The following is a 21,244-nucleotide window of genomic DNA, read 5'->3' as shown; positions in this document are numbered from 1 at the left end:
GTCATTAATACAACAAAAATTTATATACAGATAATTCAAAGTTTGAGCAGAATCACACAGAGAATGAACATGGTGGAACCTGAGACATTTGAAGACAATCTCTACTGACACAGCTCTTGAATTTTTCAATGCTTAGTTGATTAGCTTTGCCCTTCAGTTTCTTAAATTAGCTCATGATCCTTCCAATGAGTTCCTTTCCTGCTCATTGGATTCAATGTTTCAGTTCCTAAAACAACAAATAAGCTTAATTGAGTTATTATATCACAAGAATCAAAATACATACTTGATATTAGAACAAGTAATCCTGAGGAAAGAAAAACAATATAAAGATCTGGAAAAAATTTTCAACAACATGGAAAACATAAGGCAAAATTTTAAAATATGATGGAGGCTTTGAAAAACAAATCATTAACTAAGGAAAATATTAAGTAAAAATAGAAGAGTATTGTTTGACATTCAGCCAGTGTAATGAGGAAAATAATGAAGCAATAAAAAAATGATTTTTATGAACCAAATGTTTGTATCACTCAAAAATTCTTATGTTGATGCCCTAACACTTAGTGTGGTTGTATTTGTATTTCTAAAAACTACTTAAGGTAAGTAGTACATAAGGTGGAGCTTTGATATGATAGGATCAATGTCCTTATGAAAAGGGACACTAATGTCTCTGTCTTTGTCTCTCTCTCTCTCACACATGCACACACACACACTTTCTCTCTCTCTCTCTCTCTCTCTCTCTCTCTCTCCCTCCCTCTCCATTTCTCTATCTCCTCTTAACAAACATACAAAAGGCCATATGAGGACATAGCAGGACAGGATGGTAGCCTCTGCAAACCAGGACCATCACTAAAAACTAGATTAGCTTATGCCTTGATCTTGGATGTTTAGCTTCAATTACTGAGAAAAAGAAAAACTCTGTCCTTTTAATCATCAAATTTGCTTTATTTTGTTAAGGCAGTCCAAGCAAACTCATACAACAAAGAAAGAAGAAAGGACCCACTTCAGGAAATTTAATCTACAGGGGTAAAAAAGAACCTAATGAATTCATAGTAGTATAAAGCAAACTGTCCCCAAACAATAATCAAGGAAATAATAGATACATTCTTAAGTCGAAAATTAGCATGAATTTAAAATTTTAAAGAGATTACCACATACCAATGTATATATTTTCATTAGTAAAAATCATTTCTACAAATAGCAATAGATAAAATTTACCTACATAGAAACAAAACATGAAACTCTATTCAAGTGTTTATGATAATAAAAGTCAATCAAATGGGGCTGGGGAGATGGCTCAGACGGTAGAGTGCTTGCCTTGCAAGCATGAGGCCCTGGGTTCGATCCCCAGCACCGAAAAAAAAAAAAAAAATAGTTAATCAAATGGATTAATTAATGTTTGCAGAGTTTTAGGGAAAAAAATTATTGATACTGAAAAATACCACAAGTCCTAACATTTTTTTTAGGTCAATGTGTTGGTCAATTTGGATGAAATGTTATAACTAAATACCTCAACATATCAGGTTGACACAATCACTATTTATTTCTCAGGGCAGAGCTGGAGTATTACTTAGTGGTAGAGCACTTGCTAGCATGGACAAGGTCCTGGGTTTAATTGGTAGTACAGAAAAAAAAAAAAAAAAAAAAACTTATTTCTCATCCAAGTCACAGTTCATCTTAACTTGAAGAGGGAGCCACAGTCTATTCCATGAAATCATTCAATCATTCAGGCGCCTAAGCTTCTCGCATGCTATGCCCAAAATAAATGCATGTTTCTTTCATATTCCAGACACAAAGAGATAGTGATATAAACTGACCTCAATGTAAGTGTTCTAGAACACATATTGAGCTGCAAAGGAAAGGAAACATATTTAACAAAATCTAACCAGTACTGTCCCATAGAACTTCATGTTATGAGGAAATGTTCCATTGTGCTATGAAATATGGTAAGGCACTAGTCATACAGGGCTATTTAATATAAAATGTGGCTAATTTGCCAAGTGGGATGGCACATACCTATAATCCCAGATAGTTGGGAGGCTGAGGCACGAGGATCACAAGTTCAAGGCCAACCTCAGCACGATGGAGAAACCCTGCCTCAAAATTAAAAAAAAAAAAAAAATTCATAAATCAAAAGAACTAGGAGTGTAGCTCAGCAGTAAAGCACCCATGGGTTCAAACCCCACTATAAAATAAAAAGTTTTTTATAAAATGTGGCTAATGTAACAGAGAAACCAAATATTTAATTTTTATGTAATAGTCACAGATAACTATTGACTTTCATATTGGAGAAGGCAGACTACCAACTCTGCCATAGTAAATGACTTTATGATCAATGATATATTGATAGTGACAAAAATCTGGAAACAAAACAAATATCAATCAAGTTAAGATTATTTATAATACCCTCACAACCAATAGTTACAATATTACTTGTTATGTCTTGGTGTGTAGGTTATGTGCCTATGGAGTCTAGAAATTTAGAAGACTTGTTAGAAAATATCACAGTGGGTTAGTACCTCCTAAAATTTCAATGAAGTATTAGGAATAGAACCATGCTTTGATCTAAGATAGTAATTCTCAAAGTGTGGTCTGGAACTGGCAGAACCAGTATCACCTGGGACTTTCTCAAATAAGGAAATTTTCCAGTCCCACCCTAGATCTACCAAATCAGAAATTCTGGAGGTGGGACCAAGCAATCTGTGTCTAATAAGCCCTCCTGATAATACTTACACACACTAAAGTTTGAGAACCACTGATCTAAGGCAATAGTTCTCACTCTAGATGCTCATTAGAATTACCAAGGGAACTATAAAAAATAGGGTTGCCATAGTTCCATCCTCAGAGATTTTATGTAATTGTTATATGGTAGGACCAAGTATTTTTAAAGTCTCCCCAGTCCATTCAAATGTACGAACAGAATTCGGAATCAAATTGAGGAAATGATACTGAAAGCAGAAAAGCAAACAAAACACGACTCAAGGTTCTTACCAAAGATGTTATCTGCCTATGGTCTGTGCTGCAAAACTGCTACAATTCAGTCTTGGATTTTGAATAATCAAAGTAACTTCATTCGCCGTATCATCTTAAATTTCATGTGCGCAAAGAAAAGGAAGTAGGAGTTCAAATAAAAGAGAGAGACTGGGCATTTAGTGGTAACAGAAAAGTGAGGTAAGTCTGGAGAAAACTCAGAAACCCTGACCCAGCCTATTGTGCAAGCCTCCTTGACAGAGCCCTGCTCAGATGCGACCTAGCACATTATCCCCTTAGAGTCTCCTCTTAACCCTGCCCTTCAGTGTTCTGAGGAGGAAATCAAGGCCCCTTCAGGAGAAAGCAGCATGAGCATGGTCTTATGTCTAGACTCCAGAGCCCACCAACTTCAATTGAATTCTAGTTGGACTTCTCATTAGCTATGAAACTTGGAAAAGTAAGTGAACTCCTTTATATCTCACTTTCCTCCTCTAAAATGGGATACTCTATTTTACGTACTGCCTGGGATTGTTGAAAAAGATAGGCAAAGGAATGCATTGCTAGGACTCATCAAACAGTACTTGATCTTATTATAGGCTTAGAAATAAAATTAAAAGGCAGACTCCATGATAGCCCCTTGTTAAGAAAAAATAAAAGTGAAAAAAGGCTAGTCGATATTAAATGACCATGAGCTAGTCTTTAGTTACTGGTTATAAAAACAATTATATATACATTATATTTTATTACATATAAAAGATATATAGCATGTTACAACTTGTTAGATTAATTGATTTATGACAAAAATATTCAAAGTACCATTCTAGAAAGCAAAAATGAACAAAACAGGATCTTTGTAGTGAGAGATCGCTTTCTAGACTTTTAGTGGGATAAACAAAATACATATATAAGAAATATATGTCAGATAAATAGGTGCACTATGAGAACAAATAGAACAACTTAAGTAATAGGGGTGACCCAGAGAAACTTGAAGAAAAATGGGAAAAACCATATTCACATCTGAGGATAGAAAGATAGAACAAGAAGGAACAGCAAGGCAAAAGCCTTTCAGCATTACGAGCTTGAAGTGTTAAATGAACTGCAAACCTGTGTGATTGGAATGGACAGAACAAGGTGCAGTCCATTAGAGACCAAGATTTCAGAGATGGTCATAGCCTGACCCGCAGACTCGCAGGATATTGTCAGGAGTTCATACTTTGCTTCACAATAATGAAAAGACAGGATTATTTGAGCATGCCGGTTTAGTTCATTTGACTTGCAACTTTAAGGTAAAATTACTCCAGCTGTAATTTACAGTACTATGTTAGGAGATGGGAGGGTAATTATAAAGCTTTTATAAGTGAAGTTTTCAGGCCAAGATTATACTGGTTTGAATCAGGGTGATTACGGTGGAAGGAGTGATAAGTGGGCAGATTCAGAATAAAGCTGGATCTGTGGATGGACGTGATTTATGAGAGTGTTTAATCTAAGAAAATGGTGAATCATATGACCACTTACCAAAAAGTGAGAAGACCCAAGGATTTGGCCTTGTTAAATTTGAACTGTCCATGTGGAGAATGTGAAGAAGGGTTATAACACATGTCTAATGTGGGAAAATATGAGAGCTAAAGATAACATTCAGGCATTTTAAATTTATTTATATCTATGAGATCACCTAGGAAGTGGGTGTAGATCAAGAAAAGTGCAGTAACTTGGCATCCAAGAAATTATTTAAGTGAAGTATTTGCCACACAGCCCTGTCTATCAGAGGCCTATGACTACTCAATTCCCAAACTCACAAATATAGGGAAGGGATTTCCAAAGTGATACAGTTCAGACATGGAGAATCCTCCCAATATTCCTTGCAAACGTGATCTTGAGGAACTTGGAGGTTGCAATCAATTTCACTTGTGGTAAACATGGCCACTCCTTTGTAGAACAAGGAGGGAATACAAGCCATTATCCACCAGAATGAAGTCTGTCCTCAGGAACTCTTATCATCGTGCAGTGCTTTCCATTTTTCTTCCTTCCAAAAGGTCTCATTGTGATTTAATTGTCTTCCCACTTTCATTTTAAAATGCATATGTTGAGGTTGTTTTGTTTATTATTTAGCCCATACATGGCCAAATCATGAAGTGGTACATCCAGACTGGATTGAAAGAACAGAGCCATATCTAAAGATTCTAAATTCACTAACCAAATAAGACTTCAGGTTGTGTTCTGATGAAAACACAAAATGTCTCCATTTACACAGAAAATAATTGCCTTTCCTCTTGTATGGGCATAAACTTTGCAAGTTTATGTATGGCAAAGGTGTTCAATGCTCATCAAAGAGTGAAATGTAAGTGAATATTTTTATTTTTGCCTGTTTGTGAATTCCTTCCCTTTCTCCCCCTGCCTTCCTTTTCTTTAGGGAACTATTTCAACTCAGGTGAATTTAATAGTCCTCCAGATTTAAAAGTTGGTATTATGGTTTAGATGTGAGTTGTCCTCTAAAAGCTCATGTGTGAGTTCAGAGAAGAAATGATTATGAGAGCCTTAACCAGATCAGTGAATTAATCCCCTGATAGGGATTAACTGAGTGGTAACTGAAGGGTGGTAGGGTGTGACTGGTGCAGGTAGGTATTGGGGACCTGGATTTGGGATATATATTTTGTATCTGGAGAGTGGAGTCTTTCTCTCTGCTTCCTGATCATCCTGTGAGCCGTTTCTCTGCCACACTCCACCATGATGTTTAGCCTCAACTCAAGGCCTGAAGAATGGAGACTGCTAACCATTGACAGAGACCTCTGAAACAGTGAGCCTCCAAATAATCTTTACCTCCTCTAAAATCATTCTTGTCAGGTCATTTAGTCACAGCAACAAAAAAAGCTGACTAAAACAGGTAGGTATATGATCCAGTCTAGAGTCATTGACCTGAGCAGTGGTTGATCCAGGTCTGTTATATGACCTAATATAGTCCAAATGGATTCCTCCTCTGATAATTGTGCTTAAAACAAGTGGAAAGAGACCTGCTCTATGAGGTCATTGAGTTTGAAGAACGTAAATTGGTGGCTAATGGCAGCTGCTCCCTTTCAGTCCACATAGGAACAAACTGTGTGACCTCAGAGAAATGCAGGTAAAATGAAACTGAGGGAGCCCTCTTGGTGCCCCATCTATGGTTCTGGATTCTGACATCCTGAGATCGTTTCTTAATCCTGAAGCTCTTTGAGTCTATGATTTACCAGGTTCATTGCCTGATAAACACCCTTGCAATCAGCAGTTTTTATATAGAATTCTGAAACAAGTCACTAAATTTTTTTAAGTTATGTATATACATTTATTTCCACCTCAGCATATTTTTGTCATAAAGAAGAATTTTAATTAATACAAGTTTAATAATCTTATTTACATACACCAATTTATGTCATTACTTTATTCTCTACTTTTAATGAAGATAGTAGAAGAACCCACAGTGATCATTTTCATTTTGGAAACCCCGAGGTGAGAAATGTGATGCATATGCCGGTGAATCAGGGGGACTGGAGGGATGAGATGAATTATGAAGGCAGAATGTGACCTTGACTTGGGATATAAATACCCCAATTTTATATTAAACCAGTATTTCCCATCCAGGAACCCCATGGTGGCTTGCATGAGGTTAATTGATGTGCTACCTAAAATTATTTATTGCTCATATAAGTTTGAGCACAGTTAAACAAAGTTTAAACAAAGAAACAGATTTCTTTCCTGTAGCATTCCTCAAAGCTTCTAATTGCATTGTAATTCTTTACTGAAGTGTAAGGTAACCACAGTCCCATAGATTTAAAGAAAACCATATCATTTATTAACATCTCCACAGAACAAGTTTGGGCAATATTGGACTAGTCTTGTGTAGTAGATAGGGAAAATTGTCCTTGGGAATCTTATTCTTATCTTATTTGTTCTGATTTAAAACCTTAGAAAGTAAGAAGAATTGGGCCAGAAGGAAAATACCATTTTTCCCCTGTGCAAAAACAGTTCCAGATAAGGATGCCAAGCCAATTCAGCCTAGCTGCCCAACATCTAGGATGTTAAATCAAATCACAGAGAAGCAAAGCCCTAAGCCAAATAAACAAATCTCTAGTGATGGAGACATAGTGACCTTGACAGGCATATCTGGAAATATTTATGAATAAAAGAAAATTTCCTAGTTCCAAAAATGACTGATATGCCTATATTCAGCAGTCTTTGGGTCCTAACTGATTGACATCAACCCTCTGATAAATAATCGTCTATTTTAGCTACTTTAGATGTTAAGGATCTGCTCACATCTATACACTTATAAAATGATAGCAATATTTGAGGTAATGGTTATATCTTTAATTTCTAGATTAATCCTAAAATATAAAGAAAACGTTTCAGCTTAAAGATAAAGTAAAAACAGATTAAATCTTCTGCTCTCAACTGTGAAGTTTAGTTCTGGCCTGAAAGCATGAAGATAAACTAACAGCCTGGAAAATCCCTGTGATCAGTCTTCTTCTAAGATGAAACACACTGATATTTTGTTAATGATTGAGGCTAAAGCCATTTCTTTATTTTCCTTCATCTCTGCCCAGTTTTTGAAATTGACATTGATATTTGAAAAGGGGAGGAAACAATGAGATATATACTTAGAATTAATAATTGAAAGAGTTAGATTTACTATAAGATTTCAATTTATGAGATCCCTATGAAACAAATGTAAGTAGCATTGGTGGAAATAAATTTAGAAATTGCCTATATATGACTGATATGTATAAAAATGTTAAAGCAAAATTGATCTAAGTGATAGTTCAAGAAAGTTTGATTGTCATTTTTCAAGTTCAAAATTAAAAATCAAGCCAAATACTTTGGGACAGATGTGATAAAAACCAAAATATTAGTTGAAGAAAGGGAAATGATTCCAAATAAAACTCAAGTTTGCGGTTTTGGAACTATTTTAGACAGGTAAATCAGAGTTTTAGCTAAATATCACCAATCAAGATAGCCATGACCCTGAAAAAATAGCCCCCAACTCATATATTCTAATGAGATTTAAGTTAATGTGCAGTAAGTCATTTTTGGATTACCCCAATGACTTTTCATATTCTATATATATTATAAAAGGATATACGGGGACGAGTATTGCCTATTTCCTATGACAATGTATGTACTCCATGTTTCCCAGGCCACTGTAGTCCATGGTATAAAATGGAGATATATTTTCATGTAATGAGCAATAAGTTTCATTTATTCTTCTTCTGCTCTGCAAATTCTCCAGTTCTTGACAAAATATTTTCCTGTTATATTGGGAATACTCTAACCATTGTCTTGGAAGTGCTCATGAATAATGCCACTAAGAATGATGTGACATCACCATTTCATGTTATCTGCTCTGCTTAAGTGGCAGTCATGACTAAGGCCAGTACCACTTTCTTTGCTGAAAGTCAGGGAGCCATTCACTGCTTTCTGTGCTCCATAATACAGAGCCTAAATTGAGAAGTCTTACATGGTACTTTTGGGAGAATGCTTTAATGAGAATTGGGAAAAGGGAAGCAGGATACAGCAAGGTGGGTCAATCAAAGCATGGCTGTTTCTATGCTAGAGACATAGCTTTGCTCTGATCCCACAGTTCACATCTGAAGTTCAATTGAATCATAGGGATAGTCCTACCTTCAGGCAAAAGGCTGCTCCAGAACACTGATGCCCCATGGTCATTGGCCAAGATCTGTCTGCAAGAGATTGGAAAGGTGGCTTTGGTTTGAACAGTAACACTTTTTGGGAGAAAGGGACAGCTATGAGTGGCTATTAGCCACTAGTAAGAGCAGCAGAGAGATGAGTGTGTGTGATTGTCAAGGAATCTGAATAAAGCACCAACAAGCTATGTTTCTTGCATTGTTAGATCCACTTGTTTAACATATTAATTTGACTACATGCAGGCATAGTTTCTCTAGGATTCTCATTGATCTCAGTTTTGGAGAAAACTTAGAAGGGTTTGGGGGATGAGCCACATGCTCTGCTTCTGCACCTCATCCTGAAGTCTTAACTGGACCTTATTGTAGTTTCTCTTGTGCCAGACTAGCTCATATGCAGAGTAATGGCGAGGAGTCAAGACCCAGACTCCAGGAGTTGGGTGGAAGCAGGCTTGTGACGAGTAGCCTGTAAACTCGTTTATTGAGGGAACAGCTATACATTTTATAGGTTTCTTGCCCAATCACAATGTGCTACAGGGGATCAGACTACCAGGTTCTTATACAGGTTCCCTTGGTAACACTGAGTCAACTTGGGGCAGTTGTTTACTTTCCTAGGTAGCCGAAGCAGAATTCTCCTCCCTGCAAGTTTTCCTTACACGCTTGAGATGTACACTGTTGCCAGCCAAGACTAGGATTTCTCCCAACACCTTATAATGTCCTTCTTTCACCACTATTTCTAGATTCTTCCATAAACTTTCTAGCATTTCCACTTGTTAGCATCTCTGGCTTATCTTGTGCAATTGCCTTGACTACCATTCCTGAAGACTCAGTTCCTGGTAATCATGCTATGTTCAGATAATGGTTTCTGCACTTGCCCATTTTCAGATATAAAAATGTCATAATGTGACTTCACAGAAGAAGATCTACAAGCAATCAACAAACATATGGAAAAATGTTCAACATCTCTAGTAATAAGAGAAATGCAAATCAAAACCACCCTAAGATTCCATCTCACCCCAATTAGAATGGCGATTATCAAGAATACGAGCAACAACAGGTGTTGGCGAGGATGTGGGGAGAAAGGTACACTCATACATTGCTGTTGGGGCTGCAAATTAGTGCAGCCACTCTGGAAAGCAGTGTGGAGATTCCTTAGAAAACTTGGAATGGACCCGCCATTTGACCCAGCTATCCCACTCCTTGGCCTATACCCAAAGGACTTAAAATCAGCATACTACAGAGACACAGCCACATCAATGTTCATAGCTGCTCAATTCACAATAGCCAGACTGTGGAACCAACCTAGATGCCCTTCAATTGATGAGTGTAAAGAAACTGTGGTATATATATACAATGGAATATTACTCAGCCATAAAGAATGATAAAATTATGGCATTTGCAGGCAAATGGATGAAATTGGAGAATATCATGCTAAGTGAGATAAGCCAATCTCAAAAAGCCAAAGGACGAATGATATCGCTAATAAGTGGAGGATGACACATAATGGGGGGGAGGGAAGGGTTAGTGTTAGGGTTAGAGTTAGGGTTAGGGAGGGGGGCAAGTATGGAGGAAGGAAGTACTGTATAGAGGGTAAAGAGGAGTGGGAGGGGTGGGGGGAAGGGAAAAATAACAGAATGAATCAAACAACATTACTCTATGTAAATTTATGATTACACAAATGGTATGCCTTTACGCCATGTACAAACAGAGAAACAACATGTATCCCATTTGTTTACAATAAAAAAAAAATGTCATAATGTGGAGTAGCAACTATAGCTTGTTATGATGATCAGGATAATTGCCCATGAATATATATTAGCTTATTCTTTTTTTTATTTTTAAGCTAGTCTTCGGGCTGAAAGTACTCAAAGAAACCAATTTGCATCACAGAGTTAAGTGTGATAAAAATCTGCGTACCCTAGTGGAATTGATCTCTTCTACAAATCAGGATCTCAAGATCTACAGAACCTAAAGTTGCAGGGATGGGAATTCCAAATTCCTAAATGGGCTCCTAGTAGAGAAGGTGGGCTACTCTTATCCCCTGGCCTATTCTAAGTATTAGATACACAATTTCATACATTAGTTGTTAGTTTATGATGAATACAATGTACTAGATCCATCTCGGAACTATTTAATGCCAGCAGTTTAGGGATGGCATAGTATATCAATTCCAGGGTCAAAGTCCATAGGTACTTCTTTTCTATAAAGTGTGCCTCTTGGTCCAAGACAGTGTCCTCCTAAATTCTGCATTGTTAGATCACCCTCTATAGCTCTTGAATAATGTTAAGCCATGCATGGTGGCAAAGGTCCATAATTCCAGTGACTCAGGAGGCTGAGGCAGGAGGATCACAAATTTAAGGCCAACCTCAGCGACTGAGTGAAACCTTAAGTTTCTTAGTGAGATCCTGTTTCAAAACAAAAAATAAATAAATAAAAAGAGCTGGGGACATAGCTCGGTGTGAAGTAACCTGGGTTCAATCCCCAGTATGAATACATAAACAAAAAAAGTTGAGGGCTGAGGCACTGCAGGAAAAGCAAGTCCTTACCTGGATCACACGTCAATCCATTCAAAACATTTCACTTTCCATATTGTACAGGGTCTGATATGACACAAGACACTGATGGGTCTCTAAAACATGGTGCCAGCTTGTCAGCCCAGTGCTCTTCTTTATTGTGGGCAAATCAGATTCAGCCTTGATGACAGGGGGTTCATGCTTTCAGAAATATACAAAGCCTTAGTTGCCACCTCCATTGTGTGCAAACACTGGGATGGCCAAAGATAGAACCCAGATGAAATATACTCTATGAGGAAGAAGCATGTCCAATGCCCCTCTGTAGTAGGTGCTCTCTGGTGTCTGTTCACACATGATTCTGAGACCCTCACATTTGTGTCTAGTCCTCTGAGTTCATCCACATGCTTCTTCCTTAAACCTTCTAACTCCTAATCTAATCTTGTTCCTTCCAGGCTACTGACCATAATCTACACAATGTGACACTGGTAACATGTTGGTACGTACTCTATGTCAAGCCATTTCTTCACAGAGAGTGGATGAACAGCTTTGTACATAATACATAAATTCAATCAACATCAGTAACATGGTGATGTGTCCCCAATAATTAGAATATACGTTTTTGGAAAACAAGAGCTGGAAGCTGAAGTGAGCCAGTTGGGGAATATGATCCAGAAGGCAAAGAAAAAGAGCTTACTTACTGGCAGGAGTAATTCACTCTGACTATGAACTACGGATAATCTGCTGCTGCTTATTGGACAATGAGAGATTTTTGAATGAAGACAATTCTACATGTAAGGGAATCTCTGTGAATTTGAAGCAGACAACACTCTCAGGAACTGGGACATGAGTGACCAGGTTGATAGGGTCCAAGGAAGGCACCATCAGCATCTACTTTACCACAGCTTCCAGCAATTAGAGATAGACTGTTTTCCACCAGTTTACACACTTCACCTGCTACAAACTCTTCTGCCAGGCATTGGTGCAACACTAAGTGCACACTATAGCATGCCTCTTCTAGGCAATAATGCTTCCTTTGGCACATCAACACTTCCACAGGGCACTGTCACATCTGTGACCACTGCCACCTCTTCCTCTGGATCTTATACTCTCACCCCACACAAGCACAAATGCCTTCTCTCCATATAGAGAATGTTATATACTGTGTAGCACATTTGAAGAAATCAATAGTCCTTCTGACATGTACTGCTGCCCCTCCATGCCAATACTGTTGATTCACAGAAAAACCTTGTAAAGTCAAGGTTCTATTGTGGTCTGTAGCTTTAAGAGAAAAAATCCTCTTCCTTTTCTCCTATTGTTCTTTCGGAGGAAAACTGAACAATACCATTGTGCCAAAAGTTTTGATTTACTCAGAGGTTTTCCTAACTTAGAATTCAGACCTAAGTTCATGGAAAATAGGCTGTGAATTCATTTATGTGGATGCACACACTCTTCTCAGAACTACTTCTTTCTGTCTGAAAATTGAAGCTGCCATTCCTCATCCCTCAGGATAGAGTCTTTCCTTCTTTCCTAGGAGATTGATTCCATCTCTCTTACAGGTAGGTTCCTGGAAGCCCAGCCTCACCAACCCATCTGAAATTTCCAGATGTATCAGTATTGCATGGGTGATTACAGCTGAAGTTTAGGTTAACGCAAAATTTACAATAATTTGACAGGTATTGTATATACTCTAGTGTTTCTTTTTCTAATTGTTTTATTTGCCTGTTCTGGCCTGCTCAGAGAAGCATTGAAGATTGAGTTTACACCCTGATCCTTTGTGAATTGACCAAAGTTAATGTCGTTCCATGAGATCTTCCTGGAGACCACAAACAAAACTTTTCTTTAAGGCACACCAACCTTATCAGTGTTCACTTTTCTTTCTAAAACAAATACATTCCTTATTTTCCTTGGGTTTTTTTTTTTTTTTTTCCTTTCCATTGTATTCATAAGGACCCTACTTGTATCATTTTTATTGATTTTTATAACAGATGCAGATTATAAACAGCAGCAATGATTCAGAAGCTCCTGAAAACTATTTGAATGTTGTAAAACACATGCTGCATATACTTTGCAAGCATTTTAATTTCGTAATTGTCTCTATGAAGAACTGAAATGTTTGAATCATAGTTGAGGGTGATAGGTTTCAGCAGGCTTAAAATTGACTTTTTTCTACTGCCTTTCAAATGTTTGATTTTCTATTGCTTTATCATATATATATATATATATATATATACACATACACACACAATCTTTAATAAAGATGAAAAGTAAATCAGGTAATAAACCCAAATACCCTCTGGAAAAAGAAATTTAATTCATATGACTGTAGATATAAGACTCTGTACTTTGCTTTCAAATGTACATATTATATACTTCAGTAATCAAAAGAAGAATATTAGAATAGTTTGACCTATCAATTCTATGGTATTTAACCCCATGACATAGTATTCTTGTTACCAAAAATTATTAAGTCTATGAAAAGGAAAGAAAATAAGGTTACATAATTCAGACTCTCATCTCATCTTTCAATGGTTCATTTGCAACATCAGAATGTTTTCTATAGAAGAATGTCATGAATATTGCTATTTGCAAATAGATGAGAGAGCTGGTGCTATTTTAGCATTTGTTTGTAGTCAGAAAACCTGACTTCTATTTACAACTCTGATTGACATTATCAGCTCAGACCAAGCCTTTCCCCTATTCTTCCTGGAGTTTCTAAATCTGTATTATCAAATAATAGTGACCATTTTTAATTGCAAGAATAACAATGTTTTGAAGTAAGTTTGGTACTTTAGAAAGAAACATTTTTCAAGAGACCCCCATATCATAGACATATTGAGCATACATCCTACAGTGAGACAGTATGAGTTCAAATACTAGCACCACCTCTGTTTTCCTGTTCAACTTTAAGCAAGTCATTAATCATTTCTTTGCCTCATTTTCTTCATCCATAAAATATGGATATAGAGGAAGAGGGTCTCAGATAATAAGCAAATCACTATTCTTCGAAACAGTACATAAAATAACATTCAATAATAGCAAAAACAAAAAACATGATTTTTTTCAGTTGCTAAACCATCACAGGATAGAGATGCTATCTGCATAGTGGAAAAAATGATGCATTTGTGACTTGACTCAGATTTTTAAAAATCAAATTTATACTTTATGTTTCTCAATATAACATCCATTTAACTTTCCAAACACCATAGGCTTGTCAAATCTTCTTTAAAAAATTTAAAACAGACAATAGGAAAAAAAAAAAAAAAAAACAACAGAATTCCAGAGCTGGGAGATTCTAAAGTTTGTGGTCATCGGTATATACTTTAAAGATTACAGTAACCCACTTTTAGCTACAGGAGTACATTCCAAGGTATCCAGTGGATGCCTGTAAATGCAGATAGGACTGAACCCTACGTATACTATCTTTTTTCTTATACATAGATACATGAATTTATTTCCTTCTCTATCTAGATTAACTAAGTTAATCTTAATTAATCTTAGTTAAGATTAACTAAGTTAGTCTTAATTTTTAACATGCACATTGGATATAACTTTTAGTTTTAGGTGAGATAGCAAAAATAGCATAAAGTTATTTTACCTTCTGCACAATTTCACAGATAGATTTATTCTTACCTTAGTAGATCTTAGCAACCTCAACATACACTTTTTTCCTTCTTTACTAAGTCAAGAACTTTCAACTTCTTACTTAGAGGAAGCACTTCATGACTTTTCTTTGGCATAGCCAAATTGCCAACATTACTACTCTTATGCTTTGGGGGTTTTATTAAGTAAAATATGGATGACTTGAACAAAAGCACTGTGATTCCATGACTAATGGGCAGGTAGCATATATAGTGTGGATTTGCTGGACAAAGGAATGATTCAAAAGCTCAGAGGAGAAGAGTGGGATGCTGTGAGATTTCACATTGCAGCTCAGAATGATGCACAATTTTAGTTTATGAATTATTTCTGTCTGAAATTTTCCATTTAATATTTCTGGACTACATTTGAGAATAGGTAACTTAAAGTGTAGAAAGTGAAACCATGGACAAGGAAAGACTACTCTAGTTACCCTGCCTCTTTAGTAGCTAGGTGTATCTATGTCACTAACTCAGACAATTAAAATCTAAGCAAGCAAGCCATTTGAGACTTCTAAGAAGTTGACTTATAGGGACTCTTTTTGTCCTATCCTGCTCTTGTAATGGAGATGAGATGGCAAGAAGGAGCTCCAACAGACATCTTGGTCTATGAAGTAACCTTAAAATGGAGACCTTGTGTTGAGGTCGGTGGAATAGAAAGGAAAGATTCAGAGAAGAAGTTAGTCTAAATTTTTGTATTTAGAGTGAAGTTTCCAATAGCGCAGAATTGAGAAGGAGTTTGAAGGCACTTACCGAATTTTATTTTCTCTTTATAGAATATAAAATATTTTGCCACCTTAACATGCTATTATTAATGGGCAAATCCCAAAGAGCCAGTGATTTTTATCAAGGAGTGGTTGTCTATTAAATAACAGAACTTGGCTGATTTTTTCCACTGAAGAAAATTCACCTTGAATACCTGTCCTAGATAAATAATTTCTGAAACTTGTATGAGAATTATAGGTCTAGTTGGATAATGGGTGAAATGGTGCATCATGCATTGGAGGTAACCCGAATTTTGGTATGAGCAACCATTGTATAGTCTCAAGAGAATATAACAACCCATTGCCATGTGTCAAAGTGGTTGAAACGTGTTAATTCTAGATGGTGTTCTGGTTGCAGTTTAGAAAATCCAGTTCCATGAAAGAAAAATTGCCATATTTATGCACTGTTTCCTCGGGAAAATTAAAAAAATAAATCTGAGAAGAAGATGAACTTATTCTAGTCAATAAAGTGCACAATTTTTATAAAATACATTTCACCCTATTATACTTAAAACTCAGTGTCCAAAGAATGAGCAAACTAATATTACTAGACCTAAGGGGTGGATGGAAAATGCAACTTTTACTTTCATTTTATCCGAAGGACGCCTACTCCTTTAAACTTTGATGTCTGAAAGAATCATCTACATTAAAAGAAACATAAGAACAATATAATGAGGAGAAAACAAAAAGATGATTCCCAGAGAGTGAGAAATATCTAACCATAAAAGATAGTAACTAAATGTAGAACATAATATATTTTCAATACAGTTTTATCAGCATCTTCCTTCATCAAATCCCATTTTGGTGCCTAGTCTGAATAAGGAAGAGGAGTGTAACCCAAAGGATTAGGAATGGAGTTTCTTATCTGTAAGAACACCTTCTCACTCTACATCATATTTGGTCCAAAGTCATGAATTAGATTATGAGACTTTTAGAGTGAGTGAGTGTGTATGTGCATTTTTGTGTGTGTGATCTCCAAATAAGCACTGAGGAAGGAATGAACGGAAGACCAAGTATGCCTCATAGCTAGGATGAAATTTCCTCAGTAATACCCATTCATTACTGTTGGAAATATATCATTGTTCTTTGAGCAGCTTCTTAAGTATTCTGATCCAGATGAGAAGAGTGAGTATTGTAGTAACTCTGCATATCATTATAAATTTCTTAAATGTCATAGTAACTTATTAATTAGTTAATGCTTCCTTAAGAGTTTAAATAGTATGGGATCTGCACAAATTGAATTCTGCCCCAGGGCATAGTCTGCATCTCTTTCAGTCTTGTATAACCAACTTTGATAGGTAGAATAATGGCCCCTGAAAACTTTAAATATGTTATTTTATATATCTTACCTGTCCCAAAGGACCGTGGCAGATGTCATTATCCCTGATTAAGTAAGCAGCTATGTCTAACCACGAGTTCTTAAAAGTATACATCTTTTCCTGTCTCAGAGAAATGAAAGAGATGAGGAAATATATAAAAAGAAAAGGTTTATTGGTTTTGAAGATGGAGGAAGGAAGTTACTAGCCCAGGATGGATGGGAAGGACTCTAGAAACTCAGAAAGGCCTTAACCTGACAGCCAAGAAAAAATAGTGAATTTCAGTCCTAAAACTACAAAGAATTGAATTCTGCCAGCAAATGGAATGAGAAAGGAGACAGATTTTCCACAAAGAGCTTCCAATCAGAAAAGCTATGGGTTCCGAGTCTTAAGTACAGAACTGTATGATAATACCTTTTTGTTTGTTTAAGAGACTAAATATGTTGTGATTTGTCATGGCAGCAGTAGAAAACTAATGTCCCAGCATTTAACATTTAACATTTGTCTGACATAGAAATGTATAATACAAACTTTAATTAAATATGACTCATTCTTTCATTAAAAGCATTTTTAAAAGACTCAAGTTTCTTTATCTTCTGAATTTAACCAGTATTTACTAAAATGTCTAATGAGAAGAATACAAGAGCCAACAGATATTTCGTAGTGGCAGAATGAGGGTCCTAACATCTATTGAGAAAGCAAAAGAGCAAGAATTCCCTCAATTCAGAGATGACATCAACAAAGACTCCAAGAAATAACTGAAATAAAAACCTTATAAATTGTATTGTATTTAGTATTTCTCAAAGTTGTTTGTTCTCCTAAACTTTCATTTTCCATGTAAAATAATTTATTATCCTCTAGATAAAAATAAGAATTATCATCTCTAACAAAACATTATCATTTGCCTAAATTGAGTTTCTTTTCTTTATCCCATAGAAGAATTAGTACACTTTCTAAGCAGAAAGAATAATAAAGTGATCAACATATTAAACAATTACAAAGGCCATATAGTTACTACTTGTGCCACAGGATAATGTTCCACAAGAGCAGACTGTAACCTTGCAGGTCCATTTGTTCCTTTAAGAATATCAAAATACAAATGAATATATTTAACTGTTCCTTTAAGATGATACAAAAAAAATCTTTGTTTCTTTAAGAAAATACACACACACACACACACACACACACACACACACACAAAGAAAACTTTAAGTGTTCCTTTAAAAATATTAAAACAAATTTTTTAACTGTTTTTGGTGACAACTTTTTATTTTGCTATATAAAATTTCAGTTGCTTTGTATTTGTGCCAAAATATTGCTACAATATTAATAAATTAGAAACTTCTAAAATCCATTTCTTTGATCTCATGAGAATATTTTGTCATCAAAGTCTCTAATTTCAAAAGTCAAGAATTTCATATCATCTCAAAGATGGTAATATATCACCAAAAACAATAACAAATACTTCTCTTGTTTTCTATTTTCATCCCTTCCAAGATGCTTGAGGGTTTCTACTAGGGAAGAAAGAAATCAATGATATAGACAAATCTCACTTTTCTTGACCATGAAAATTTCAATTCACTTTTACTCATAGTTCATTCAACAAGTAGGGTAATTTAAACTGAATAAAATAACAAATCAACTGGGGATATCCTTTAGACCATTAAATTTTGCTTTTAATTTAGTAAATAATTTGAAGCCTAATAAATCAAACTGGAAGCTCTAAAAACAAATTTTATCTATTCTATTACATGTTCCTTCATAGCAGCTTTGCTATCTTCTAAAGAAAACTAATAGGAAGAGAGGACTTCCAATTATAATCTCTTTCTAACACTGGTCTCATTGGGATTGATTTTTAAATTCCATATTGCAAGGCAAAAAACTTCTATTGTTGCAAGGCTCAAAAGTTCACCATCACAACACGTTTATTTTAAATATTCTGTCCAATATTAAAGACAGTAAAACGACATTTAAGTCATTGTTAACAAAATTCATGGCAAAAAACATTGTCATTGCTGTGACAATAGCATTAAAAGTAGTGCCAAAATTAAAAAAAAAAAAAAAAATCAAAGGGCGTAGAATGTTTTTAATGCCAGCTGAAATGCAACAAGAAAGTTTCAATCTATAATTTGAAATTTTTCATCATGAGTGCTTCAATTTTTACCTTAGCCTCTTATTTTAGCCACTCTTTTCATCACATCATTGAAAGTCTTGTCTTTACATATGAAATATGTGAATTGTGGCACAGTCAATCCATTATTTCAGCCAGCATAGCAGCTGATATCAACCACTATTAAGCTGATGTAACCTGCATCAATCATGAAAATGACTAAAATGAACGGTTTTACCAGGGCCTAGTGTCATCACGATCAGCTACAGAAAGACTTGGCTGACTGTGGAGACCTGAGTGATCTAAGCACTTACGCCTCCAATCATGCGTAAGCTAAAATTAATTAAATCATGTCTAGAAGTAGAAGTGGGTTCTCTTGAAGGGACAGTTGCCTTAAACACCTCAAAACACACCATCTCAGAGATTGGATGGACTCTAAAGAAATAATCCTTCTTACAGATCAGACCTTTATTAGTCTAACAATTGAGTCTTGATAAAGATGATGCAAGGATATGGAAAGGTCCTCGGGATGACCTGTTAAAAGAGGAAAATTTTTCTCCTCTTCAAGAAAGATTGTATTTCATACACTCAAATAAGCTGAGTCACATATTTGACTGAGTCATTATGAACACTAAAAAGTTGGAGATGAAAATTAGACTTCCCATTTGCAGATTTTTGTCCTACCTACACAAGGCCACATGTCAATGAGACCTAGCTTAGTAACCTTAGATATTATTTTTTGTTTTTTCTTATTTGCATGAGAAGTAAGAATTAAACTCCCTATTTCACCTCCAAGTCTTCCAGAGCCCCATGGAAACTGTGGCCAACTGCTTAAGCTCATCAATGCAAGTAGAATGTGGAAGGGGTCCAACACTAGACCAGTGGCACACTAGTCCAGAAAACCTGTGACAGGAATCCATTACAAGGAGGGTCTTGGTGCCTCACATGGTGGGAGAATAGACTGGAAACTAGGGTTGCCTTTTAGTGATCCTATTGCCGAATCCCAGCTTCTTATTGTGCACACCAAGGCGGGGACTAAAGAGTTCCTAATGGTGGTGCTTCAAAGACCCAACTCCACAGCCAGGTTACTGGCAAGATAGAATGGGTTTGCTGTCAAATGTCATGGTCAACTCTGGGCCAGTATGGCTCTGGTTTCTGTAAGTTCCTCTCAACAAAGTGTTTCTAAAAGTAACTGCTGTGTGTAGTCTTAATATTTACCCAATTTAAGTAACCTGTTCCAGTGTCTCAACTACCACAAACCTATCTGCTCTTGCAACCTGAAAGAGCACAACTTAGATACCATTTTACATAGTTCAAATAGAACCAAATTTCCAGACATTTTTGATGAAAACAGAGCTCTTGCCAAGAAAACAAATATTGGCAACAGAAGAGAAAGAGCTTAAGATTTTATTGGCAAAGTTTTAAGAACCTGAAATTTCTCAGGAGAAATGTTTCATATTTAGGGTCTTTCATCAGAAAATAATATATATTCTTTTATAAACTGGGAAGGAAAATAATGTACTCAAAAGAGCTCTGGAGTACTAGTCAATAGGCAAAGATTGTAGAACTGATTGAAAACAAATCAGCTAAGTTACCTCTACCAGATCACTTAAATCCATTAAAAAAAAAAAAAAAACTTTGTAAGAAGAGCAAGAATTGACAGGGGAACTGAGGAATATCTAAACCACATGTATTCTGTGGCTCAAAATTTGCAGTCAGTACAGAGCATGTGATAACATGGTCCTACATGCTCAAAGAGGGGTACCTACATATATGCATTTTGAAATGCCCACTAATTCATAAGTATAAGGAAAGCATGCATTTTACCATGGATAATCTAATGTCTAATGTATCCATTGTTGGATGAACAAGTAATTGAAGACTGTATTATAACCCTCCCTTAACTAGAATGTACACAGCAGCTCATATAAAATTTAACATATAAAGCATAAAAAAGAAGGAATAGCCATTACCTCTTCAATTATTACCTAAACAGCCTTTGAGAAAATATTTAGATGCAAAAAACTTTTTAAATGTAATAGCAAATTAATCTCCCAAGCCATTTTTTCCCCAAAGAACTCAAAAGTACCTTGCAAGATTCTTTTCACCCCTTTGAAATGTTTTATCCACCATAAAGGAAGGAAGATGTCCAAATATAAAATAGCTATGTTCACAATCAGTAATAAAGAGTGTTGCTCAAAGTCTGGATTTTAAGAAGAAAACTCCCTGGAATACCAGACTAATTTTGACAATTTCTGTTTTTGTTTTTC

The 21,244-nt window shown here is 35.8% G+C and overlaps 1 protein-coding gene across 1 annotated transcript in view; it reads right to left on the bottom strand.

Moving 5' to 3' along the window:
- Window positions 1-204: 204 nt before the first annotated feature.
- The window catches only part of LOC306669664 (uncharacterized protein), a gene marked incomplete at its 5' end in the record, with an annotated part of 150,077 nt that continues 129,037 nt past the window's right edge, over window positions 205-21,244 (bottom strand). The window contains one exon of the mRNA XM_079153781.1: window positions 205-226. Coding sequence (XP_079009907.1) covers window positions 220-226 — 7 coding nt within the window. The 3' untranslated portion in view covers window positions 205-219. The remainder of the gene's footprint in view (window positions 227-21,244) is intronic.

Source organism: Sciurus vulgaris (genome assembly GCF_902686455.1).
Source record: "Sciurus vulgaris genome assembly, chromosome: 9".
In the NCBI taxonomy this organism is placed as follows: Eukaryota; Metazoa; Chordata; class Mammalia; order Rodentia; family Sciuridae; genus Sciurus; species Sciurus vulgaris.
This window is presented reverse-complemented; position numbering and strand designations above follow the sequence as displayed.